This window comes from Vanessa cardui, chromosome Z, assembly GCF_905220365.1.
Source record: "Vanessa cardui chromosome Z, ilVanCard2.1, whole genome shotgun sequence".
In the NCBI taxonomy this organism is placed as follows: Eukaryota; Metazoa; Arthropoda; class Insecta; order Lepidoptera; family Nymphalidae; genus Vanessa; species Vanessa cardui.
In genome coordinates, this window is record NC_061154.1 from 6,296,769 (window position 1) to 6,322,497 (window position 25,729).

The following is a 25,729-nucleotide window of genomic DNA, read 5'->3' on the forward strand; positions in this document are numbered from 1 at the left end:
AAATGTTTCTAATATAATAATGCATATTTTTTAAATCATTGTCAATTCAATTTAATTTTACAATATCGTAGAAAATAATAGATATTCAATAAAGAGACAAATCCACTTTTCAGTATATTTATTGTTTGAATTAAATCAAAAGGAAATTATATAGAGAAGTAGATAACTGTTCAATGCATGGTCACTTGTTTCTTGGATATTGTCTGCACCAAATCATCATTAATAATAGTATAGCTGCTCCAAATAAAGGATTGATTCACTCATAGCCTGAAAATATATATATTTTTATTAATAATGATTACACTAAAGAATGACAGTTACTTATACTTTGCATGATCCCCATCATACCTTCAAAGCATTCTCAACTGCTACCAATATTGTTAGGAATAATAACAAAAATAAGGTAAGTATTTTTGATGTTTTTGAAAATACTCATTTAAACAATATACATATTTCAATTATAACTTGTTTTACTATTTTGTTTAAGCGATTTTATGATATTATGATAATTGAATTATACTCTTTTACATTATTATCATTTATTTTCGATGTAATTAAATAATACATTAGCATGCCATTTAAAAATATATGTTATATTTAGACTCACCTTGCGTTTGTATCATATTTGTAAATATATTGAAAATAAGTTAATATTTATAACTCATTTCTTCTTCACATGTTAACGCAAAAAAATATTAACATTTTCTAAGGCAATTCTCAAGAAAATATGTTAGTTTAAAATACGGCTAATTAAAGATAAATTTCACCGCAGAATTCAGTTTCGTTGCTTTTTAATGTTCTAAAAGACTACCGTAACAGTTGTAGCTAGTTTTCAAGCATTATATTGCCTCACATGTTTAGTAATTAATTTTCAAAAATAGGTTTCACTGACTCTCACCGAAATAAATTCAGTGAGTTCAAACTCGATAAGAAAGTAACGAAAACGTCAATTTACTTGCGTAAATCTGTCAAAAGTGTTACTCGTACTACCAAAATGTCGAAAACCGCGCGTTATTTCGACTTCGAAGTCGATAACGTTAGTAATAAAAACTCGTACTGCCGATTTTAGTTCCTCTGCGTTTACGCTTGGGGCGCTGATAGGATTTGTATGAAAAGAAAACCGAAAGTAAATTACATGAAGTTAACTGTCAAACTCGTACTAAGGGTACTGACAATTTTCGAGTGATTAACAGTATCACGTAACAAAAGTAAAGTATAAGTGTAGTGTATCAATAATTTGTAAAATTGTAATTAATATTATTTTATATGGCATAGCACTTAATACTGACATGTATTCCTTTCTTTAAAAATAATAATATTAAATGAAATGAGCTGTCATTTATTAATTGGGCGATGAACTAATAATATTACGCAAATTATTTTCAAAAAGGGAAATAACGTGTGTATACATAACTGCTTATGGTTTATTATAAGCTATAAAATAGTTACCGTAAATATCATGCTGTTTATAAAAGTACTGTTTAAAAAGGTTGTAATAATAAAAAAATAATGTGGGTAAATCGTGAAGCTTAGCTAATATTGAAATAAAAAGATAATTAAAATTTTCATCAATTTTTATTACGTTAAGAAACCTAAATTTGACAATTTTCCATTATTGTTTAAAATAGCATTCTTATACTATATTGAATTTTTGTATTTTTTTAAATTCAGTTCCCAAAAACATGCACAAAGATAATTATCATATTCATTTAGTAATATTGAGGTAGTTATTAGTTTCTGAACTTATACCAATTATAAATGGTTCTAAAAATAACAGTAAAAATTCAAAGAAAATTTGGTTGAATATGTAAGAAACGTCCAGTACGAACAGATACTGAATAAAAAAAAATCAACCTTCCTAAAATGTACATTGGACCTTAATATACTCAGACGAGAAGCAACAATAACAGCTCCCCAATACATGACCCTCGGGCACTGCGCACGGGGCATTGCGCTCTCGGCGCCGAATGCCGTGTGCTCGACCGCGCTCTTTTTATAATATTAAACAAGTATATTCCTTTTGCGTAGGTACTATTTTTAAGATACATTCATGCACATAAAATGAAATCGATAATTCAGTCGATCACACGCCAAATACACAAAATATTGATTACACACATGAGAAATGAATATTATAATGTCTATAACAGTAGAACCATCAAACAAGAATGATAAAGTATATTTTTACCAGCGAGAATGACATTTAGATGGCTGGGCGCGGGCAACGCGGCGATGTAGTTCAGTCTCGGGCCGCGCGCCCGCGCCTGCCTCAACTTAACACTACTTCACAACGATACAATAATCAACTAAAACTATTAATTTCTGCTTCCTAACACATTACAAATCATAATGTGCAACATTATGATACTCTTGCTTACAAATGGAAGGAATTAACGACATGCCTATATGTACACTCCTCCGGTCGCAGTCGAGCGGCCGTTTACACCGAATAAGATACTGCAAAATAAAATATAAACGGCCGACGCGCTCGCACATATTGTCCTTAGTATATCTTGCTTTATATTTATTTGTGGGTTGTCGTTTACTATTAAATCTAAACACGATAATCGTGTAGACAAGTTTTTGAATCGATATTTTAAAAACCAATTGCTGGTCAGTTCCTGTTAAACCTGGCTCTAAACAGGCGCCATTTCACATAGACTATCAACAATCTAGTGTAACTACTAGGTATTAGGACTTTTGCTATAACGCGAATTGTTACTTTTAATAATACATTTCAATCGCATTATTAGCCACACAATTACAAAATATGCCCATTGAGGTTAAGGAACTTTTTAAATTCTGTAATTGAGCAGCTAATAAGATCAGAGACCATATCATGTAAACTTTGTTAATATTCAATAAAGTACACGCCTATAGTACAAAACATATTCCCAATATTAACAAACTGTTACATGATATGACGTATTTTTACAAACAAACAGGAACAACTTAGGCTAAAGAGGCTTCATTTAATTAAAGCCTATTCAAAAGAAGCTTAATGACAGATCGTAAATCTTGGGCAAACATAACTTAGCAGAAATCCAGTTTCACATAGAGGTCTTAGTTACCTATTATTTAACCGTTAACTTCCCCGCGCACTTGATCATGTCTGTAGATCTTATACGAACATGTTTATATAATTGTTATTATTTAATTTTTTCATGTGATAGCAAAATATGGAATGTTAAATAACGCATAAAGCGTTTAAAATACAAGTCCCGTGCAGGGTGTTATGTAAAGCTTCGGCGCGGGGTTATATTTAAGGGGAACATTTCTATGCGGTTCAAAAGCATTCAATTTGATTAAAATCTCATATATACTATTTGCCAACAATGTTTCATAACTTACTTTTACTATTAAAAACCAAATTATATGTTATGAATAGGTGCCCGTTATGTTCTCAGATTGTCATGATAAGGCAAAATAAAGTTTATTTATTACCAGACTACTGTCATTCTCTACATTTTTTAATACGGCGTCAAAGCCAATACTGTCAAAACATTGTACACAATGTACATTATCGATGTTCCGAATAAACAAATACGCAAAGTACGTAAACATAATTAAATTCGTAAAGTAAATGAAGTAGTCGGGACAGATTACAAAATACTAGTCACAAATAGGTCCATAATGTACGGTATGCAGAAAGGTACAGAATAAACTCGCACAGAACGGCTATTCATATATATATTTTTTATTCAATGAAAATTATTTAGCTTCGTGTTTAAATCATTAAATCGTTCGGTAACAGTAGATTCGGTGAAAATTGAATGCCAATAGCGAGATAGTTTTAAATAATATGTGGAAGTATCCAGGTGGGGTCGGCAAACGTTGACTGCTTAGGCGCTCAGAGTTGTTCAGAGTCGCGGCGGAGCGGCGGGCCAATTTGAAATGAAAATTATTTTATGCACCTGGGAGCGAGCGCAAGTTTACGGCGCCGTAAAATATAATTCATATATTCTAACCTCGAGAGCAGGGTTATAACGGATGAAATAATAAACAAGCACGAAGATAAGGTTTCAATTATGACCTCCGCGGAAAGATGCAATTACCCAAAATGTTATTCTTATGATTTGCATTGGCATTGCATATCATTGCCTTATCTCAAATTTGTAAGACTCGTCATACTGATAACGTCATACTATTGACTTACGTTGATATTTATTGAAAGTATGCTTTCAGAACATTTTATGTCGTCACTTACATGAATTTTATTAACTATCTAAAAATTAATAAAATTTTACATTAAGACCGTCTCTATTACTAAAAAACCATTAATTATAAACTAATTTAATATTTTATCTAGACACTACCTGACGATAAACACTAAACGAGTAACGAGTAATAACGCTTTATCCTACGGGGCCAACTCTTATCTTAAGCAGGTAACAACCCGAATTGAGCCTCCTAACGTTTACTCCGTTTTCGAACAAGAGGCAAAGGGACGTGTCATGTGAAAGTTCTCCACTGCGTTACAACCCTGCTCGAAAGAATTAAGATAATGGAAAAAGAATGTTAAAACATTCTCACACTTTTGCCAAAACTTCCATATATTATTATCACAATTATAAATATAAATATCTAAGCTTTTCATCAAATTTTGATATCATTCACTTAATCTTAAACTTTCATAGTTAAATATCTCACTTGGCACAATTATAACGCAAATCGTACACTCGCATAAAACCGTATCGTCGCGTGGAACCGAACGACCGCTCCGCATCGCTCCGCACTAGCTGAGCTGGTGCGGCTCGGTGTGACGATCGCCATTTTCGCATCGATACAGGAAAACCGTTATAAAGCTAACAAAGACAAAATTACAAAGAAAACGATCAACAAATGTCACTTACAAATTAAAACTCGTACCTTTTAAACCTTACCGTCCAACGATGACTACTATATCAAAAATATTTATATCCATCGCAGGTGGAGTGCAGCGCCGCTGGTTGATTCGAGTAAATAGTCGACTAGTCAGTCTGTCGCATGGTCCGTCTTATGGTCAGTCAGTCAGTTGGTCAGCCCGTCCATAAGACGGCGGTCGGCCAAGCACCTCTATCGGCTCGCGCGCACAATGTGTTACAATAGGATATCCTTACTTCATAGTTGCAAAGCTTTAGTTTGTCGTTGAGCCTCATGAGTAAAGCGATGTCGTGTATCTCCATTCCAGATCAGAGTTCGCAACCCACACACCCTTTCGACTAAAATCAACAGTATATTGTAGTGTTTCAACAGATTAATCTATTATTTCATAACAAAACAAAATATGTATTACATCTCGTTTGTATAAAAATGGTGCTGTACTATACCTATTGCTACTAACATGTGTATATGTATAGAGAACATAATCGTCAACTATTGCCTTCAGTGAAAACTCTTTACAATGCAGTATAATAACATGGTATGAAAACAATATAACAATTAAATATATTCCGGCTAATTCATATAACTGTCACTATCGTTAAAAAAAATAGTGTATATGAATAATATATATAATATACATAATATATATCCAATTACTCATCAACATTAATTCCGGGATAAAATTCGTCAATAGTATTTAATTATAATTCACTACGTTAATATAATTACGTCAACAACAACATTGGACACAGGCTGCCAACAAATCAAAGCGCTTGAGGCTGCGCACAGCGGGACTACAAGGCAGAGCTAACTGAGCTGGGCCTTAAGTCTGGAATTCGGGGTGGGATCGGGGCTGAGGCGGAGCGGGGCAGGCGTTGCCGTGGCTGTGAAGTGGCGACGGAGAGGTGGCGGCGGGTGGTGGTGTCGGTGTGACCGGCGCCTACTGCTGGGCGGGCGGCGGCGGCGGCGGCGCGGCGCGTCGGTGGCGACCTGGGGCGCTCGCCTGCGCCACCATCGCACGAATACGCCGTTGCGCTGACTGCAAGCAGCAACGCGACACATCACTACATTGTCACAGAGTCAAATTTCATCGCGACAAACCTTCGTTAACGAACGATGAACTACAAATCGCGTTGCCTTAAGAAGTAGTGACAAAATAAGAATATGTTAATCGCATAGCAAAGTAATTATAATACGGTCTTAGAACAAAAACCTTTACCTTATCAATTAACCCGCGCACGTAATAAAATACCTACAAATCACACAACCTTTCATCCACATAATCATCGCACAACCTGTGAATTTTATGCGACCCTTTTATAATTCCTATGTTCTGTACATGTAGTTACAACGTCCAAGCAAACAATATATAGCAGCTTACGAGTAACATAGTTTCATAATAAAAATACAAATATTATTTGTTTAAATATTTATTTAAATAAACACATCGCAGTCATTGATACATTCGCTTGATGTTTATATAAATGGAAGGAGAAACTCACCTATGGAAAAGATGAAAACGTTAAATGTGCCGCCATGACGGCCGTCATGTGGCATTTCATTGTGACATCACCCACTGAGCGCACGCTGTCACAGGTCTCTCATCCCGCTTCGGGCGACTGCTACAACATTTAAACATTTATTATGCCGCAGTGAGTCGCCAATAACTTCAACCATTTCGCATCGCGCCAGCTATTCAAAATTGAGTACTTATCTTATGGCGGCCGACGACTCCCCGGCGACCACGACCTCGACACTAGACTTGTAACTACATGTACTCTTTGCTACATCGCTTATTGTTATCTCACACACGTATTATGCATTCCTCCTCTTACATACAGGTTTACAAATCACTCAATCTCTCAAATCACAATACATGCCCAATAATCACACATTAAAAAAATTGCAACAATACAAAGAAGAAACTTCAGTTTCTATTTGTAATATTTACTAACGCAACGCGTTAAACATTAAGGCGCATACAACACGATACAAAAATACACATGAAAAAATACAAGCAAACATTTTTTATATTTTATTTCGTGTAATATTGAGATTTCTAAGGTAATACTTTTAATTTTTTTAGTTTTACTAAGAAATAATATTTGACTAGGTTGAGACCAGCAACGTTGAGATACTATATGATGAAATTTATAAACATGGCCTTCTGGAGGCATAATTATATAAACTAATTTTCAAGTAGGTAATTTTATTTGACTAAAACTTATTTTACTGCAACTAAACTGCTTTGGTATGCAGTGACTATGATAAAAGTTATCCTATTAAGTTTTTATAATTTAGTTACGCGGCTTTCACATACCGCATTGTTTTTATGACCATCTACTTTTAACTTTTAGCAGAAATTATGCTTCAGGTCACTAATATTTATTATGAGATTGAAGTTGCTTATTTATTGACTCCGATACAGATATTTAATTAGTGTTCGTGCTATACAATATAGCTTTGTCGGTACTTTCACATTAATACAAGTTTTATACTAATTTGGTATTATAACACGTTAAAATATATTCGCTTAGCATACAAATGATTTCATAACTTCACCTAATACTATTCTGACATATAACTTACCAATTACTAAATGTCAGAAATTGGTAAGTTATATGGTTTATAAAGGTTTTGTTTTAAGACTTAGGTAAAGATCCTACGAAGATTTAGAAATCGCGATTCCAAAATAAATCACACGTAAATAACGTAGCATTTTTTGTTAGTGGATTTATTTTACGTTTCCGTGAAATTGGTCAGTATTTCTGCTTTAAAATGATAAATATGAATTTTATGTCTTATTTGGAATAAAAAAAAACTATATATAGTTGACCTTTCTTCTTTCTAAATAGAAATCGATATATATATATTATATCTGGAACCAAAACGATTAGGGCCAGTCCATGGTTCCTTGGTTTAAAAAAAGTAAAATACAGGATAATAATGTTATAAAAAGAAATTTTGACAGCACCAACCTGGACGCTGTAGAAAGGTCCAACGATGTGCACGGTGGTCTCATGGTCATGAGCTGCGGCAGCCGGCGGCTGTGGTTGCTCGGGCAACTTTATCAACGAGCCAGTAACGCGCTGGAGTTCACGCACGTTCTGTCCTCCCTTGCCTATGATGCGCCCAACTTGCGATGAGGCCACTACGATCTCAACAGTCAGCCGTACATCCTCTGACCCCGACATGAATCCCTCCTCCCGCATCTTCTCAAAGATCAGATATTGCGCCTGTAATTACATAAAATAAAAAATTAAAATACAATTAGATCTAAGACCTATGTTTATATATTTATATATAATATATATATAATCATTTATCATTATCATATCGATAGTTATTAATAATTTACCTTCCATTGAGCTTCTGGGCTACCAACGATGGTAACTTTGCGCTCTTGTTGCGCAGCTGCAGCAGGACCCACTGCGCCCGCGCTGGTGCCGCCCTCCGCGCCCTTTTCTTGCTCGAGAGGGGCTATTTTCACAGAAGCATTGCTGAATCGAATAATGTTCCGAATATGCGATCCCTTGGTGCCGATGATAGCGCCCACCGCGTTGTTAGGGATGTACAAGTAAGTGGTCTCTTGCGAGTCACCAGCGCCCTGTTGCGCGCCACCTTGGCCGGCCAGCGGCGCATAAATGGGCGGTGGGAAGGGCGGCGGTGCACCGCAAAATCCGCGGCCAGTCGACATCATGGCCATCGGGTGCAGACCCGGGAACATTATGCTCTGCGGTGCCAGCACCTGTTCAATAATAGAAAATACTGTGTTTTTAAATTGTTTTTAAGCAAAAGCTCAAAGGTTTTTTATGAATCCTTAATTAGTATATATCTCAAAATATTGTAAGTTTATCAATATACTTGCCTGCAGATCATTTTCGTAGCTTTGACGCAGTTTTGCTGATATTTGTGACTCTGCTTTAGCCATATTTTCAATACTCCCCTTTACAGTGATGATTCGCTCCAAATTGAAGCTGTTGATATCGTTTATTGAGGATACAGTGATCTTGGTGTCAGTTTCTTGCATTATTCTTTTAATGGTATTTCCACCCTTTCCAATGATGCGCCCGATCAAATTATTGTGTGCAAGAATTTTCAGACATATTTCCCTGTAAAATGAAAATAGTACATTTTATTGGATTGTAGAAACTTATAAAAAATATACTAGGCTTCATTATTATTGGTTGTAATCATTTCCTAGTTCAGAGTAATCATAAAACTAAATTAATTAATTACCCCTTGTTTGTATTATTTGCTTCCTGCTGCATCACCTCCAATATTCGTTTGCAGGCATTAGTGCAATTGTCTGGGTTGCCATAAATGGTTATGGCCTTCTCTAGTGAACCGACGTTATCTTTGCGGTGGACATCGACACGAGCACGGCTTTGCTGAGTGATGAGACGGATAGTGCTGCCCTGGCGGCCGATAATAGCGCCGACCATATCACTTTGGACAAGCAAGCGCAACGGAAAGTCCGTGGGGCGCGCGCCAGTGCCAGGAGCGCCGCCGCCGCCGCGACCGCCACCCGGTCGCCCACGCCGGCCGCCTCGCGCCATCCCATCCGCCGCCTCCACCTTCATACGACTCCCTTCCACCTCGCACCCGTTTAGTCCGTTGATGGCCCTGTCAAATACAAATCATCACTTGTTTAGAAATCAATTCTAGCCATCAACCCAACATAATTTTTTAATATCAAAATATTATTTGTGAGTGTTTCTTGCATATAACTTCTGCAATATTTTGCTTTTTAATGAAAGTCGGCTTTACGAAAAGTATATATTTTATATTATATTTACATCATAATAAACAAGACATATTTTTTATTGAATTCAATTAATTTCCGAAAATAAAACAAATAACCATTAAGAAGACAAATTTATAGATGAAATTTTAATTTAGATCTCTAGACTTTGAAAATATTCATATTATTTTTTATTATATAACATCCTTAACATCATATAAATACACACGCACGCATTTCAAGTTGACAACTGACCATATACATGCAAATTTAAATACGATAAGATAGAAAACTGTTGTCCATCCTGAATGTAAAACAGAATGTTTCTTATACACATAAACCACACTCCATGCAAATATTAATAGATTTCCTGAAAACCAGAACTATAAGAAAAGCAATAGATTTGCGATAGTAAGAAAGGAGAAGGCAAGAAAAGAGACGTCACACATCATGCAAAACGCCTCGAGTGCACAGTACGTTGAGAAGCGGGAGACACCAAGCAGCCGAAAGAGTGACAAGGCCCAAAAGATGTCTTCAAACTTTGTGGACTATACTCACTGCTGCGCTTGCTCCGGGGTCTCGAATGTGATGTACACCGCTTGGGTGTTGGCATCGCGTGAGTTCGCTTTGTCGCAATGTTGCACGTTGCCATACTGTGAGAGCAGGGGCTCGATGGTGTCGAAGCGAGCATGCAGGGGGAGCCCACTGATGAGAATCCTTGATCGGCTGTGAGAAGCGACATAACCTATCACTTATTATTACAAAACATCGGTCATTCAAGAAACCTACACGTTGAATTTCATTTCATAGGAATGTTTTGTGGTATATATAATACACCGGTAAGACAAAAACAGCTCATTGATTCAATGTAGATTAATGTATTGAAATTGAGGCATTTATTATATAGTCATGGCGGCGGCAGGCGGCTAGCGACCCTCAATACAAAATGGCGGAGCGGAGATGACATCATCGGCAGCGCACTACTCCGCCCCCTCCCGCGCCAATTGCGCTCGCTGCCATTCACAAGTGAGTCGGTTGTGGTTCCATTGCACTCTCGCGTTCAACGAGTGACCCCTGATAGTGCATTTACCTAGTTAACTACTACTCACGAAGCAACTTACACACGCGTAAAGCCTTTATTAGGAATACTGTCTCTTAATACAACAAAATTGTAATGCTGTTTTATAACAAAATTGTAATGCTGTTTTATAACAAAACTCGTAGCGTTTAATTTCACGTATTAAATAAAATCATCCTAAATTTAACTTTATCGAGCTGATTTAAAGAAACTATATTTAATAATACTACATTACTTTAGAATAAATAAGGTTAAAGTATAAATAAATATACAACTTATATACGTAAAAATGCGAATATTATGTACGTATACGCCCATTTTTATTTAAAGGGGCAACAGGGATTAAAGCTAGTTAAAGGGTTCGACACGTGAATGTTTTTACTGCTCAGTGACAATAGTAGGGTTGAACATGCTCATTTATTTATTTGCAAATGGACTTCTGAAAAGGCAGAAATTAACTAATATGGTATGAATTATCATTTGTGCTGTTTTATCATAATAACAGCATTAACATAATTGTATAGTTTCGAGTTTATTAACTTTTATACTATTGTTTTCCATGTCTTAAAAAACAGGTACTACCAAAATATGCAATATGTCACTATGTCAAAGCAGGCTATGCTTGCATTAAAAATAAATCTTAAATTGTAGAAGACTTAAATCTAGTATAAGTTAAGATTACCTTTTTAATTATAATATAATTATATATCATTCTTATTTAAAAAAAAAACTGCGTATATTATATTTTATGTCATAATAAATAAAGCTTATTTAACAGTTATGTACTAAAGACACCTTTAAAATGTAGATTTAAAAAAAATATACTTGATATCTATTTAGTGCAAGTTGATCACACATGTAATGCATATAGTTAAGTTACTACTACTTGCATCAATTTCATATTTTAGTTTCAATTTAAGATATTTGAAGATATACGCCTTATGCATATACAAGGGATATATCAGAAAAAAAATATGTGCAGTAGTAGTATACGTATAAGTTCGCTCTATTAGGAAGTCGATAAAGCGATAAGACAATAAGTTCTGCTTCTTATTTAAACATTTATATGTTCTCTTCTCATTAATTAAAAAATAAATAAAACTAGAGATCGGTGATACATCAACCAACACATTAGCAATGTTTGTATTATCAATCAAACTCAATATCTAAAGATCAATAAACTTTGTAATTTGTATGTAGCCACAAACATTTTACCCTCGAACGCATTTTTCATTTATACTTGATAAGTAATGGTTAATTTTGGTACATTGTTGTTGCAATAAAGAGGTCAAATACTACATCAAAACCGGTTTTATGTTAGTAAACAAAAATATGTAAAGAACCGAAAGTAGCTGATCGCAATTTCTTTAGAAATACTATGGGGGCGTACATTACTTTATTGAAATAATTTGTCACTCTTCGTTCGACGTTGTATGTTTTATCAGCGTGTGCTTGGCTCTCGGAATGGTGACTCATGCCGCGCCGCCGCCGGCGCCGCCATTTTACTTTTAACTTTACGCACCACGTGCTCAAGTGCAATTCATTTTGTTCAACAACTATTCCCAATACAAAGCAAACAACCGAGTGAACGGTAAATATACAAACTAGTTTAATACGGTCCAGTATTAAAGTTTGGAAAAAATATCACACCACAAGGTGCGAGGAAGTAGTAAAGAAGTCATTTAGCCGCTCGGATAGACGTGTAGCGTCTTCGATAGGCATACCTGCGGTATTTCGCCATTGTGTCCATAAGTAGACTGCGTAACTGGCGCGGCTCAGAAGACTTGATTACACAGGCGCCGAAGCTTAATAGGTAGTGGATATAAGAGACTGCAACGGGACTAGTGTAGTGCTCGAAGAAGTAACAAAAACAAGAAATGGGTTGGAAACGGCCGGAACTGTGTGCGAAAATGAAACTGGGATGAGGGGGCAAAGCGGGGACGCGCTAAAAAGTGGCACCAGCGCGAGCGTCGCCGAATGACTGAACGGCGAACGCATAGAGCGGTGCGGTGCGCGGCGGGCGCGGCGGGCTCAGCGGCGGCTGGGGTGCGGGCGCGGTCCCGGCACAACGGCCATGCAATGCAAAACAGCGACCGCCACTGCCCCGCCACCCGCACTTCTCCCGCCACCTACCTGATAAAAACTAACAATCCATTCACCCCACTCACTAATTACTCTACTCTGCAACTTTCAAGGACAAAATACTCGTACCGACATTGCAGATAGGTCGACCGCAATGCTATGCGAATTAACGAAAGATTATTTCCCGTAAATTGTAGCCTTCTCAAGAAACAACAAAATTTAGAAAGAGTATTTTTATATAGTAGTAGTTTTAACGCGCCAACCTTATCTGAAGTCAATCGTGATTATGATAACGATTTTATCAGAAGGGAATTTATGAAATAGCTGGATCAATAATCATTTTAATAACATTTTTTATTTTTATATAAAAAAGATTGTTTCTAAAACCTGTTTACTTTCAGGAATTTGCGCAACCATACTATTATTGATTACTTTCAAATTTTTTGTTATATTTTTGACATTGTTATGATATATAGTATAAATTATTTATTTATTATGTGTATCAAGAAAAATCCATATTGTGGCCATCCTCTTTCAATCTTCATATATTCTTTCATAAATAAATAATGGTTTTAAATTTTTGTTAAACAGTTTTACTTAAACAACACCTAAAATTTACTTTTGTTCATAAATACCAAATCGTAGTAAAAAATTTTATAGTCGTAGAGAGCAATGTGAATGTCTTTTTATGTAACTTATTCCTCATAAAAAATTGATTGACATTTCTTAAATATCTTAAATTTAAATAAACAAGCAGTGTTAACGAGGACATTAAAAACAGGACAAAGACGAAAAGTTGTGCATGCCTTTAAGCATTATCAAATCTATATAGCCTTAAGTTCCATTGCAGCTTTATTTACTGAACTATTGCTGCAACTGATATATGTAATATTATTTTTACTAGGAAGATATATTTTTTTATATAGGTACTAAGAATTCAGTTAATATTATTTTTTATATTGCTAATGAATTTAGGAGTGATTTAATTTTTAAATTAAATTAATTAAAAAAACGATCTTTGTATAATACGGCTATACTAAATGCATATGAATGTAAACAATCATAGTCGTGATCTTGGTGACCGATTTAGGCTACGGCGGTCATTCTCAAGTCACTGTCTGTCCCTGGTCATATTATTATGGTGTGCAATGGTATACTACTGAACAGGTGAAAATCGATTCAATTGGAGCGAACATTTTTTTATTTTGTCACTTAATGAGATTTTTTATTACATATTTATAAGAACAACAATAGCTTGTAACAAAAAAACAAGTATTGCGCCATGTGTCGATATATGGTTCAAAGTTCAAACATCACAAACAAGACTTAAGAGACATCAATTCCTTGTTGCTTGCTGTAACAACAGTAATTCGGATTTAGTTGGATAATGGTTGTGATTATTTGACAATCAATAATGAAGTGAATGCTTCTAATGTATAATTTAAATTTAATTTAGGAATTTTATTATAATGAACAGTTCAAAATAAGCTTTATACTAGATACCTCTTTTTATAAATACATTATAGTAGAAGTTGTTTAAAATATCAAGCGATATTTACAACGAGAAATACTATATGCAAAAGTTATTTATTTTAAACTTGAAATATTGTATTTTTGTTAAGATAGAAGAGTATAGTATTTAGCACAACAGTTGATATGACGTGATTATCTGTAACTTTCTCTCATGGTCTCCGGAAGCATGAAACCGTTAGGTCCTGCGTGAACTTACTTTGCCGAATTGCCGTGCATCAGATTATGTGTTATGTATAAATTTGATGTGCGGCAAATAAACTTCCTTCATATAAAGATATGAGGCACAAACAATTGTCATATCCCAAGCAATTCAATTGGCTAGGCGCTGTTAGATGAGAGCAGTATCAGTTTCTGAAATCTATCGGAAGGACTTCATTCTTTACAAATAGACAATTGTTATGACTTATTGATGAGTTTTGATCCTACGTATCCTACATAACCATTTTCATATACCCACAATTTGTATGAAATTTATGAACTTAGTATCGAATTATGAATACAGTCAAAGGACCTTCCTGTAATTTATAAGAACCCCTTTAACATTGAAGTAACATAAACCAACTGTCGTTTTAATATTTATTATACGACTGTGTAAAAATAAGATTATTAAAATAACAGATGTTGCATGACCTCTAAGTAACTGCCGTGCATACGATAAACGGAGTCCCGAATGTATTGTATCTAAAATAATGCGGGCGTCGCATACATAGTATTCGCGATAAAAGTGACAACTTTTTTATTAACACGTCAAGAGATTTATCTTGAGAAAGATCAATGATGTTGAGGTTGGAATTATAATGGTTAAAACTGTGATTAAGTGGTTTATAAGGTATAATAATAGATTAATTATTAGCGAATAGATCGTATAATATCGAAACTTAAGCGCATTCCAACACGGTTCCATTGACCCAATAAAACTTATGTTTATTTAAATTCAAATTAAAATAAAACTGTCGTTAAAAACACATGAGTGTACCACCTAAAGCTTTTGTTTATATTTACGATTTACTTATTAAGAAATTTTGCGTGAATAGTGATTGTATTACGGACAATTTTTACAACAGCTCACTGGTTTAACGAATGTAATTAAAAAAAGATAAAAATCGTTAAATATTAAACGCATTTTGAAACGGAAAGGAAGTCTATTCTAAAGCGATATTACTTCCGATGCGTTATCGACGTAAATCCCATCAGTTACTGTCGATGGATATAAAAAGCCCACTGCAATCGGACAAGGGCCGGTTGCACGGCGAGGCACGTGCGCTCCCGTCGCCACCTGCCGACCGGCAGGTGCACCACCTCCGGTCCACGCCAGTTGTAAGTCCTTCTTACATATATAATATGTAAAAATCAGCTTGTCATATTATATACAAAAACATTATAACAAACTAGGTTTGCATCGAAATCTGTATTAAATGCACATTATGACAACTTATGTATGATATCGACCCAGCTATAGTATTTCATGTTATCAGAATTTATCGTTAAGTGTTGCAAAATAGCAAAAACCCTATATTTTCATTTGTAACTGAAATTGCATTTTACACATACTTTATTAATAGTAATTGTCAAAGCAAACTTGACAAATAACTAACGCGACATAATTAGTCAAGATCTTACAAAAAAATTTAATCATTTGAGATTCGCGAAAAGCGGCGGTTTGAATATCGAAGAAGACAACGATCACCATCTCTTATCGGAACTTTTAAAGTAAAACTGAAGTGGATAAGTTCAAAAAAATATATGTATGTATATGTATACATATATATGTACACAGTGAAAACAGACAATTAGTTATCATCCACACGATAACAATTCATATTCTGTCTCGATTAAAGATAGATCAAACGTATTGGATGCTTTCTTGAAGTTCATTTCTTAGAGAAAATAAAAATCTTAATATTAACGCCTCTTTGTATTCATAATATGTATATACTGGTATTTTAACCGCTAAACCAATTCAGATGGAATTTGGTATAGTTTTAGGACATGGGTTTTTTATAATCTCTCGAAAGACCCCCCCCCCCCCCTTTAACGCTCTCGAGGGCGTAATGGTATGTGTGATTAGTTATAATATTCAATAATTTTCTTGCGGGTAAAGCAGTAGGTATGGCTAGTTAATTATATTATCTATTATTTTTGTATCTCTTATATTTGGTGGATTGTCATAAGCAGGTTAGCATGATAGGTACTCAACGTTAGTACAATGACAATAATATTGTAATGGAGACATTTTATTATAGTCTTGTCCATCTAAGACGCCGTAACAAATACCCTAATCACGGCAGAATAGTCAGATAATCAATCAAAACTACAATAATATATATAGAAAATAACGTAGTCTATTCCGTAGATATTATTATATTTATATTAATTCCGTTATTTTTTTTTTGTTTAAAATCATTTCAATCAAATTGATTCCCATTAAAAAAAGTGCTATACTATGATAATTTTTTTTATTAATTCTAATCTCAAATTTACTAAAATTAAAGTCGCTTTGCAGGCATGGCAGGCAATTCAATCTTTCACAGAGTTCTTCTGAAATTATTCAAACCCTACTACTATGCTATTTTCTCCTAACCTAATGAGCTGATGTGATGTCGATATGAGAACAAAAATGGCACACATTAAAATATATAATTAACTTTTTTTTTGCATAGCTGCTGCCGTCACCTTCGCTAATTTCTTAACGTCATAATTCCCTTAACCTGATCCTAAATTTAATCTCGGGGCGACGCATGACGCCGTAGCTATTGACCTCCTTTCCTTCGATTCGATCAGCTCTATACGATTTCATTTCTCATTGATTCACAAAACTATATGCCTTTTATTATTTGAACTACCTTTCCATCTTAACAATACTTTAAAAACAAATCAAACAAATAACGAATTTTAAGTTATAGCGCCTCTTCAGACTTCGTCTTTTGTATCTAACATACATACAGACGTCGTCCCTTAACTCATACTTATGTAATTAGATGAAAATCCGGTATTGCTCAAGTGAAATAAAACTTACGAATACGGTTTAACGTTTACTTTTAATATAACACTTAACTTTTTCATAAGCTGTGTGATCATCATTACGACTATCAAACTTTAATGTCTAACTAGGGAATTTTAGTAATATTGACATTCCAATTAACATAACTTTCAAAAGTAGTAAGTATTTGGAAGTTTCTTTTGTCAAACATCGCGGCCCATTGACAAATTTGAACTTCATTCTTCATGGAATTTATATCGAAATATCTTAAATAAGTATATTGTATATGTTGTAGTATAATAATCTTTATTTTTTTTAAATGCATAATAGTAGAAACGTTTCGATCAGGTATATCGTAGACCAGCACGAAATTATTAATATATACGTTTATTGCAAAAAGGATCTTATGCTACGAGGCTGAATAGAAAGAGAGAAAGAGAGAGAGAATTAGGACTGTAATGGGTGCATAAAATGTTTACTCGTCTTGTATAATTTGTCAATCGTACGGCACAAGGCAAATCAAACAAGGTAGTAGAAGTGTTATTTTTCGATTTGCAGCAATACTATGTTTGTACTATGGGACTATAATTCTAGTCATCTAAGATGTTCCCCAATATCTTATGGAAGTTATTGTGGGCACGGTGTTGGGAATGTAGCTGATTTACCTATTTCGTATACAGATTTTTGTAAAACTTAACATTAGCGTTGTCATAAAATTTTGTAATTAACGTTGAATAATATAAAAGTAATAGTATTAAACAGTATATAATTAATATAATTATAATTTGAATTAGTTGCATAAAAATCAACGGTTTTATTTCGATACATATAATTAAATAATTCTTTCGAGAATTTACACGTTGAAGTACTTTGTAACTTCATCTTATAATAAATAATAGTTATTGGTTTATATCGAAAGCATTTAGATCCTTCAAAATTCGGCTAAAAAGACATTTTTTTAATGAAATGAAATATTACATTACATAATTATAATCTATATAATGGATATGTTTTTTCCACAAGAGTCAAGGGTGAATTTTTTTTATAATAGCCTTATTATCAAGTTCGACCCGGTGTTATTTTATATTTACCATTCAATCTTGGAAGTTTATTAGATAGTCAAAATGTAGCAGCTAGTTATTATGAGAGATTACTTTAAATTACGGTGACTGTGAGTTTGGTCTACCGATAAAACGATTTTTTTAAACCAATAGAACACTTGGCTTTAACTTTAACTGAATAAGCGATAAATAAATTATAGTTATTTGTTAAAAAAACATATAATGAAATAGGCTGGATGAGTGCACTATCATTTATAAAATACTCATTAAATAATAACAGTATTCATTAATATTATCAAATTAAAAAAATGTCAATAGTATTTACATTGTTGTCTTAAGATAAAAACCCGATAATTTTATTTTAGCCTAACATTTACTATATCTACTCACGCTATCTATGCATACATAGTGATACAACTTTACTTTTGCATAATAATATATTTGTATTACTATATGTTATTCGTTTTGTGTCAACCACAATTTTTTTAGTAATTAAATTCCTAAAAAATAAAAACAGTAAAGGGAGAAAATAGATATTATATTAATAAAACGAAATAATTAATTTTATGCCATCTTGTGAATTGCGCAACATTTATATATTATGTGTAACATACATTGTTTATGTTTTTACGTCCAATGAAATTTATCATCTCGAGTCATACAAAAGTATCACCAGTTTTGTGTGTCTCAGTCCGCTTAAAAGGGAAAATACGTAAAACTGTAAAATCACAAAGATGGAGGAGGTAATATAGCCATTAACATTATAAGATGTGGTGGTATGTAGGTTTGGACGTAGCCGGTAATTTCCGAAACAACTCATCCAATTACAAAATCGATTTAAATGATTAAACCTTCAGGATGGACAATGTCTACCCCATCAATACAATATTATCATTACATAGTATATAAATAAGCTTATAGCTGTCCATATTGTACCTGTGCTTTTTATAACTACGCAACTGATTTTGATGCGGTTTTTTCATAGATAGTTCCAGAGGAAGGTTTTTGCATATAAAACATGTATAATAAAGCGAAGAAACACTGATAAATTTAAGTTTCTAATGTGATGCCGTAAATAAACAAATTATTTAGTATCAATATTGCACCCGTGTAAAGCCTGGACGGGTCGCCATTATTAAAATAAAAAGCTTTTTCGTTGTTATCAAATTGTGCAACGTTGAGCAAGAAAAGGCGGTCGAGCAAATTCGTTTATTATGAACGTTCCCATAATAAGAGATGTGTAAATGTGTATTCGGAAGCTGACTGAATAACGACTACTCGGTCAGTTGCATGAGAAACATTCGGCTCTTCGGCACGTCACAAATCGAAATATGGAAAAGTTGATTTTTATCCACCTTATACAACCAATAAAGTATGAGAAGTAAATCGGTCTGTGTTTGTTCAGGCTGGACCTATCTTTGGAACGACTGGACCGATTTTGACGGGACTTTCACTGGCAGACAGCTGATGTAATACGGAGTAACTTAACATTTAACCTATATTGTTAAATGCGCACTGAGTCGCAGGCACAGTTATTAATAATAAAACAAACAACAATAATTTGAATTTACTATATGCAAAGAATTTTTCTGGTTTGCAAATAATAATTAACCAAAAATTTGATTTGGTTGGATTTACTTAATTAAAGCCTATTTATATAATAAAATCTTAGAGATGTACTGTCTTTATTTCATTTAATGGTACCCTATTGGGTCGAATAATAGTACATGACATGTTATTGCTATTCAATCGTGAATCTTTAAAAAACGCAAAACAGTCGCGATGACCTAAATCTCTATACCTATATTACATAATTAAATTAATAAACGAATGAATAAACAACTATGAAGATTTCAAAATTCTTTCACGACTCGAAAAGTACATTTACCCTGAGTAACACGGACTACGTTTATTTAGATTAGGGATCTTTACTAAAACTTGAAAAACCCGATGTGTGAAAAGTGTCCCTAAAACGTCTTTCGTCGCATACACGGCGAATATGTTATATAATAAAAGTATGTTCTACAATATTAAAGAATATACTAATATCTACAATGTCACAATTAACATTTTAAAGTTAAATTAGATATTCCGACCAAGATTAGACCATATTATTCATACTTCTTTTTAATCCTTATGCAATTAAATAATTTTCTTGTCAAGACTATTTCAATTCGTATAGATTACTTTTTTGAATTGTTCAAATCGGCTATGCCATTCAATGGATATTATGTACAACTGATATTAAGTTATAGAAAGAGAAAAAAAAATTCTACTGCATTTAAAAAAATAAAAATAAAACAACAAAAAAATATATGAGTAAAAGGTATGTTTAAGTTTAAAAAATAAACAAATTATGTTCACCTTCGCGAAGCCGGGACGGGGCGTTAGTAGGTATAACATACAGACAGGAAGTCTGCCAAATTTTTTTTAACAGCTTTATAGAGATATGATGAGATATATGACCTATTTTATATAAGCCAAAGGCCAAAACAAAAAAAATATATTAGCTATTTGTCTCAACCCAATGATTGCTTCGTGATCAGGATTTTGTTCTGAGTCCACCCTAAAAGAGTAAAGAGCGGGGTTTGGGGGTTTGTGTTTTATACATTTCGCGCGGGTAAATCCGCAGGCTCAGTTAAATATACAGCATGTTGTACATATTTGTTTGAAAAAAAAATGAATTAGATGATTTTCTTTTCTGGATATGTTAATAGTCACAGAACAAAACATTCACAATTTTTTTCTTATTTAAAATAAACAATGTTTTTAACTTGAAATTTCAATATTCCGTAAAATTACGTATCATCATGTAACGAGCAACTCCAAAATTACCGCGAAATTTGCACTAATTAACTAACTTTTGAGCGAAATAATGCAGAAAACGACGTATCTATAATAGCTGTATATTGGATCAGTCTATAGTCTAAATTCTAAATAAAATTTGGAAATATGTTCATAAAACATTTGTTTTAAAAAAATATAATGTCGTGTATATTAAAAGTGTAAGGTAATCATTTCGTTTAGAATATTTATACTATACACACTACATGATGAAATATAACGATGAAAATGGTACTCTTTGATAAGATAACTAGTGAACGAATTGAAAAATAATGTTATACTAAAAGTATTAACTAATAGTGGTTTCGTTGTAAAATATATAATATAGTATATTTTTATATATATGTAATATACAATTGAATAATACTCTGGTTAAAATGACACATTTTACAAATATAAACCATTTAAGGATAAGTAAGCATTAATTTGAAGTTTACAAATTAATACAGAACATAAAAAACTTTAAATTGTTCTAAGGAGTTCTAGAAAATAAACTTATGAATTTAAAAAGTTTTTTTATTTGGAAATATATCTAGGTAACCATTGAAGGAAAAAATGACTCATAGCGACGTCATTTTTCTTAGCGTGTTATTTAAATAATTAAAATATATTTGAATTATGTTCAACCGTAAATTCACGTTTTGATTACTTTATTCGTTGGCTTCTTTTTAATGAATATAGCTTAAATTCAATGGCCGTCGCATCCAGAGGTTAACACTTAATTTTAGTCAGACTTAACATTACATTTATCTTACAAAACACATAATATAATATAAATAAGGAAATAAAATTATTCTACTATCAACCAACCTTTGATCCTGGTGATCCTCCTGTTCAAAGATTTGGTCATGATCCTCCTGTGAGAGGCTCAGTTCGCCAAATTGCTGTTCCATTGAATTAGACATTTTGCAAAGATTGATATTAGATAACTAACAACAATCCACTACAACACTTGATCACCTTTGAATTAATTATAAAGAAATGATGGCACCGACAAAGCAAATATCGATCTCAATTTGTCAATGATTGAAAATATGTTTCCAAAGTAGACGCAACTGGAGCTACACAAATTGAAGATGAAGGATCGCGTTTTCTTAGGTTATGGAGATGAATTTGTTGGTGGTCGGATGTGGACGGCGATGTACAGCAGCCGGTGCGCACACGTGCTCGCTGTTAAAGGCGCGGTGTTTATTTTCGTATTACATAATAGGTCAAAAGCGAGCGAGGCACCGGTCGGATCGGCACCGAGAGCGATGGTCGCGCGGAGTGCGGCGGTGTGGATGTGGATAAGGGACGGGCGCGAGGGCACGTGTGCGCCGTGCGTACGGTTCGCAGGCTATCGAGATCGCTACTCGACTGACTGATGTGACGTGCGTGACTGAACCGCGCGAGCTACAAGCGACGCCGGCTCGACTCGATTCTCTGTGCATCCATTTCGTGTGTATTTTGTTGGAGAATGCGCGCGCTGGGCGTGGCAGAATCGAGGCCGCGGGGAGCGCGGCGAGGTTAGTGAAGTACCGGTATCGATCTTGTTTTATCGAAAAAAATAAATTTTAATAATAAATACGGAATACAAAATATTTTCAAAGTTTTATTTAAGATAAAAAAGCAATGTTGTCTAGATACAACAATTTTTACTATTTATTTAAGTTTACTGCTATAGCAAAAGTATTTTTTTTTACTTTCAAAGTATATAGGAATTTAACGTCTTTGGTATGTTGAACGTTACGTTCAATAATTTTTAAGGTTTTTTTTACTTTATCCTATTTTCAATTGACAATAATATTAGGTAGTGTTTTTGAAACACATAGTAATCGTTTAGAATACTGTTCTCTTTTGCAAATAGACTATTAAAATAAATTAACCGTATCGTTATAAAAATATTAATTCGTATCGATAATAATGGCGATTAAATATGTTCAACCACTAAAACGATAGAGTTCGTGAAGTATATTCGTTAGTGGGTCCGTGTGACGGCGCCCCGCGCCAATGCCTTTTCTACGGCGCCCGTCCGAAGCCCGCGGAGGGCGTTCGGCAGATACCGCCTACTTCGTCCGGTACAGGCGTCACCCGCCTCGTGTCCCGCTTCACCTTAGAACAACAACCGACCGGAGTACGGACGCTATTCCAAGGAGAAAACGCCCTTCAAACGGCCCGCATCCAGACCCTATGCCCTCGCTCGATCCGGACCTCGTTAAAGAGAGCTTACACTGTCTAATCAAAAGAACTAGAACACCTCGACTAAGCTTAATATATATTGAGCAAAAAAATTGGATATAACTTTTCAGTAGATTATGGTTTTTTAATAAATTAACGCAAACCGTGGTAGTGGCGCAGAGAGCGTACCGATCGAGCGCAGTGAACGAGAGCAGCGGAGTGAGTGCGGCGCGGGCGCGCGTGCTTGCATAGGACGGTACTGAGCACTGCGTCACGCGCCATTCATAATCGCACCGCGCGCGCCGCCCGCCATCGACGCAGTACTAGCGGCCTCTACTTTTTATTTATTATTTTACCAAATTAACTTGTTCCAAGGTAATTTTGTATAAAAATATTATTATTTGTACATTAATATTATGTTAACTAAACTTTTATAGCTACATTTCTGATGATCAGCTACATAGGTCTATCTACGTATTAACTAAGTATTCATAACGAAACCTGTCTTGGGATTTTAGATTAAGTTAACAAAAACACTCGGTTTTTCTTTGTGGTGCTTTTATAATTTTGTGTGCCCGTACAACTTAGGTAGGTATTTTATCGGTGGAAAGCAAATTTTCATGAGTACAACACAGCAGAAAATAGCCACAAATTCCGGCGCAACTACTTATTATGCTTGCCACACGCTAACATTTAAATACACTACTACAACATTGTCGCTGTCCAATGTCCAAAATAAATTAATACTTGATGAGACAGTGCAACGTGACGTGCTAGCTAGGAACTATTATTTTGACAAAGAATGCACACGAAAATTTTCTAAATTAACCCTTTACCAAATTAATGAATACATTTCTAGCAGGCATATTATTATGATCTACCTGGCACCCAATGTAATCAAGGTATAATATTTGATGTACGATAATACCTATGATAAGTGAAAATTGTTAATTAGGTTAACTTATAAGTAAATAGATTTTAAAATTCTAATATAAGATATTATAAGACAATTCAGTAGGTAATATGTAAAAACGTCATAAATGTAAAGAAATTAAATAAAACGTCATAGTCATAGTGTATACATACAATCACATACTAAAGAATGTAACGGATAGTAGTATTGATAATAGTAATATAAGTAAACCACAATATAGAATCTCAAAACTTTGCGGTATTGCAATCCGCGCAACAAAAACAGGTTTCGATGAAGGCGACGAGACTCATGAGCTAGTGCGAGCAGCGGAGCTGTCGTTGCAACCGCCAAGAACGTTAGATGACATCCGCTGGCAATGAGAACCCCTTGACAATATTATGAATTAATTACCGATCTGGTTTAAAGGATGTTTTTACTTGTGTGACATCCCTTATAAAAGGGTTAGAGACGTTATTATCGTGTCCCAGATCTTTGCGAGGATAAAAGACATCTGTAAAACTTGTATTAGTCTTTACGATATCTAAAAATATTAATAGCAATTTAAATGTTACGGTCGTACATAACGTGAACAAAACTATTAAATGAGGTTATATTGACACTAACTTAAAACTTTTTTAGCACAACCTACAATGAATGGTAAAATTCGAATCGATTATAACTTTAGATTTTCTGGTAAGTGCTTGAGCGACAATGACCACGAGGGCCTCGGTCAGGACGACCAGGTAACGAAAGGGCGCGGATGTTACGAGCAATGGGCGGAGTGCATCGAGGTGCATGCGTCGCGGCTTTTCACCCGGTACCGCAATGGCCAATGGCACGCAGCCCCACCCGACCCGCCTGCAACGCGCCGCCGCGACGCCATCCGCACCCCGCCTCAAACATCATCACGTCACCTAGTCATCCAAATAACTATTGTACCTATCGTATGCCTTAACACTGTTATGTGCAATTTGTTACCTAATACCAAAAAAAAAAACATTAAAAGACAGAAAATCATATATTTTCTTAATTATCAAAAACAATGACCATTATCTAATTATTATTACTATGTAAGTCAACTGATTGTGGCTGTTTATTTTTTATCATTTTTGCTCTCAATCAGTGGCAGCTATTTAATAAATAAATCTAGGTTTATATTTTTTAACTTTTCCACTCAGATAAAATACTAAAATAATTTCAATTAAGTATAATAATAATTATTATAAATGACTATTTATTATGTTATGCAAATCAGGAAATAAAGATGTCTCGCTCATGTATGACACAGAGGATTCAATTATTTACCTAATTTAATTTTAATTTTTCTATTATAATCGAATTTATTTTACTAGCTTTTATTTCTAAAGTAATTTTTCTTTATACAAAAACAGCACTTTTTTTCCTAGTATTTTACACCGTTTAGGAAAGCAGCCTCTTAACGAAGGAGAATCGGTTAAAAACTCGCGTAGTTGTT

At 34.2% G+C, this 25,729-nt stretch overlaps 1 protein-coding gene across 6 annotated transcripts in view; it reads right to left on the minus strand.

Moving 5' to 3' along the window:
- Positions 1–1,556: 1,556 nt before the first annotated feature.
- LOC124542918 (insulin-like growth factor 2 mRNA-binding protein 1) overlaps positions 1,557–25,729 on the minus strand; it is a 41,700-nt gene continuing 17,527 nt past the window's right edge. Inside the window, exons 1-8 of one of the 6 annotated variants that reach the window (XR_006967406.1) lie at positions 21,996–22,685; positions 10,166–10,333; positions 9,103–9,489; positions 8,732–8,975; positions 8,222–8,611; positions 7,842–8,099; positions 6,366–6,485; positions 1,557–5,902 (exon numbers count right to left, since the gene is read on the minus strand). Coding sequence is in view for 5 of the 6 variants with exons in the window: in XM_047120850.1 (XP_046976806.1) it covers positions 5,804–5,902; positions 7,842–8,099; positions 8,222–8,611; positions 8,732–8,975; positions 9,103–9,489; positions 10,166–10,333; positions 21,996–22,090 (1,641 nt within the window). In the remaining variant the exon portion in view is untranslated. Of the gene's footprint in view, positions 5,903–6,365; positions 6,486–7,841; positions 8,100–8,221; positions 8,612–8,731; positions 8,976–9,102; positions 9,490–10,165; positions 10,334–12,409; positions 12,680–21,995; positions 22,691–25,729 lie in introns of those variants that run through there. The other 5 variants (XM_047120850.1, XM_047120852.1, XM_047120851.1 and 2 more) reach the window with 5 other exon arrangements.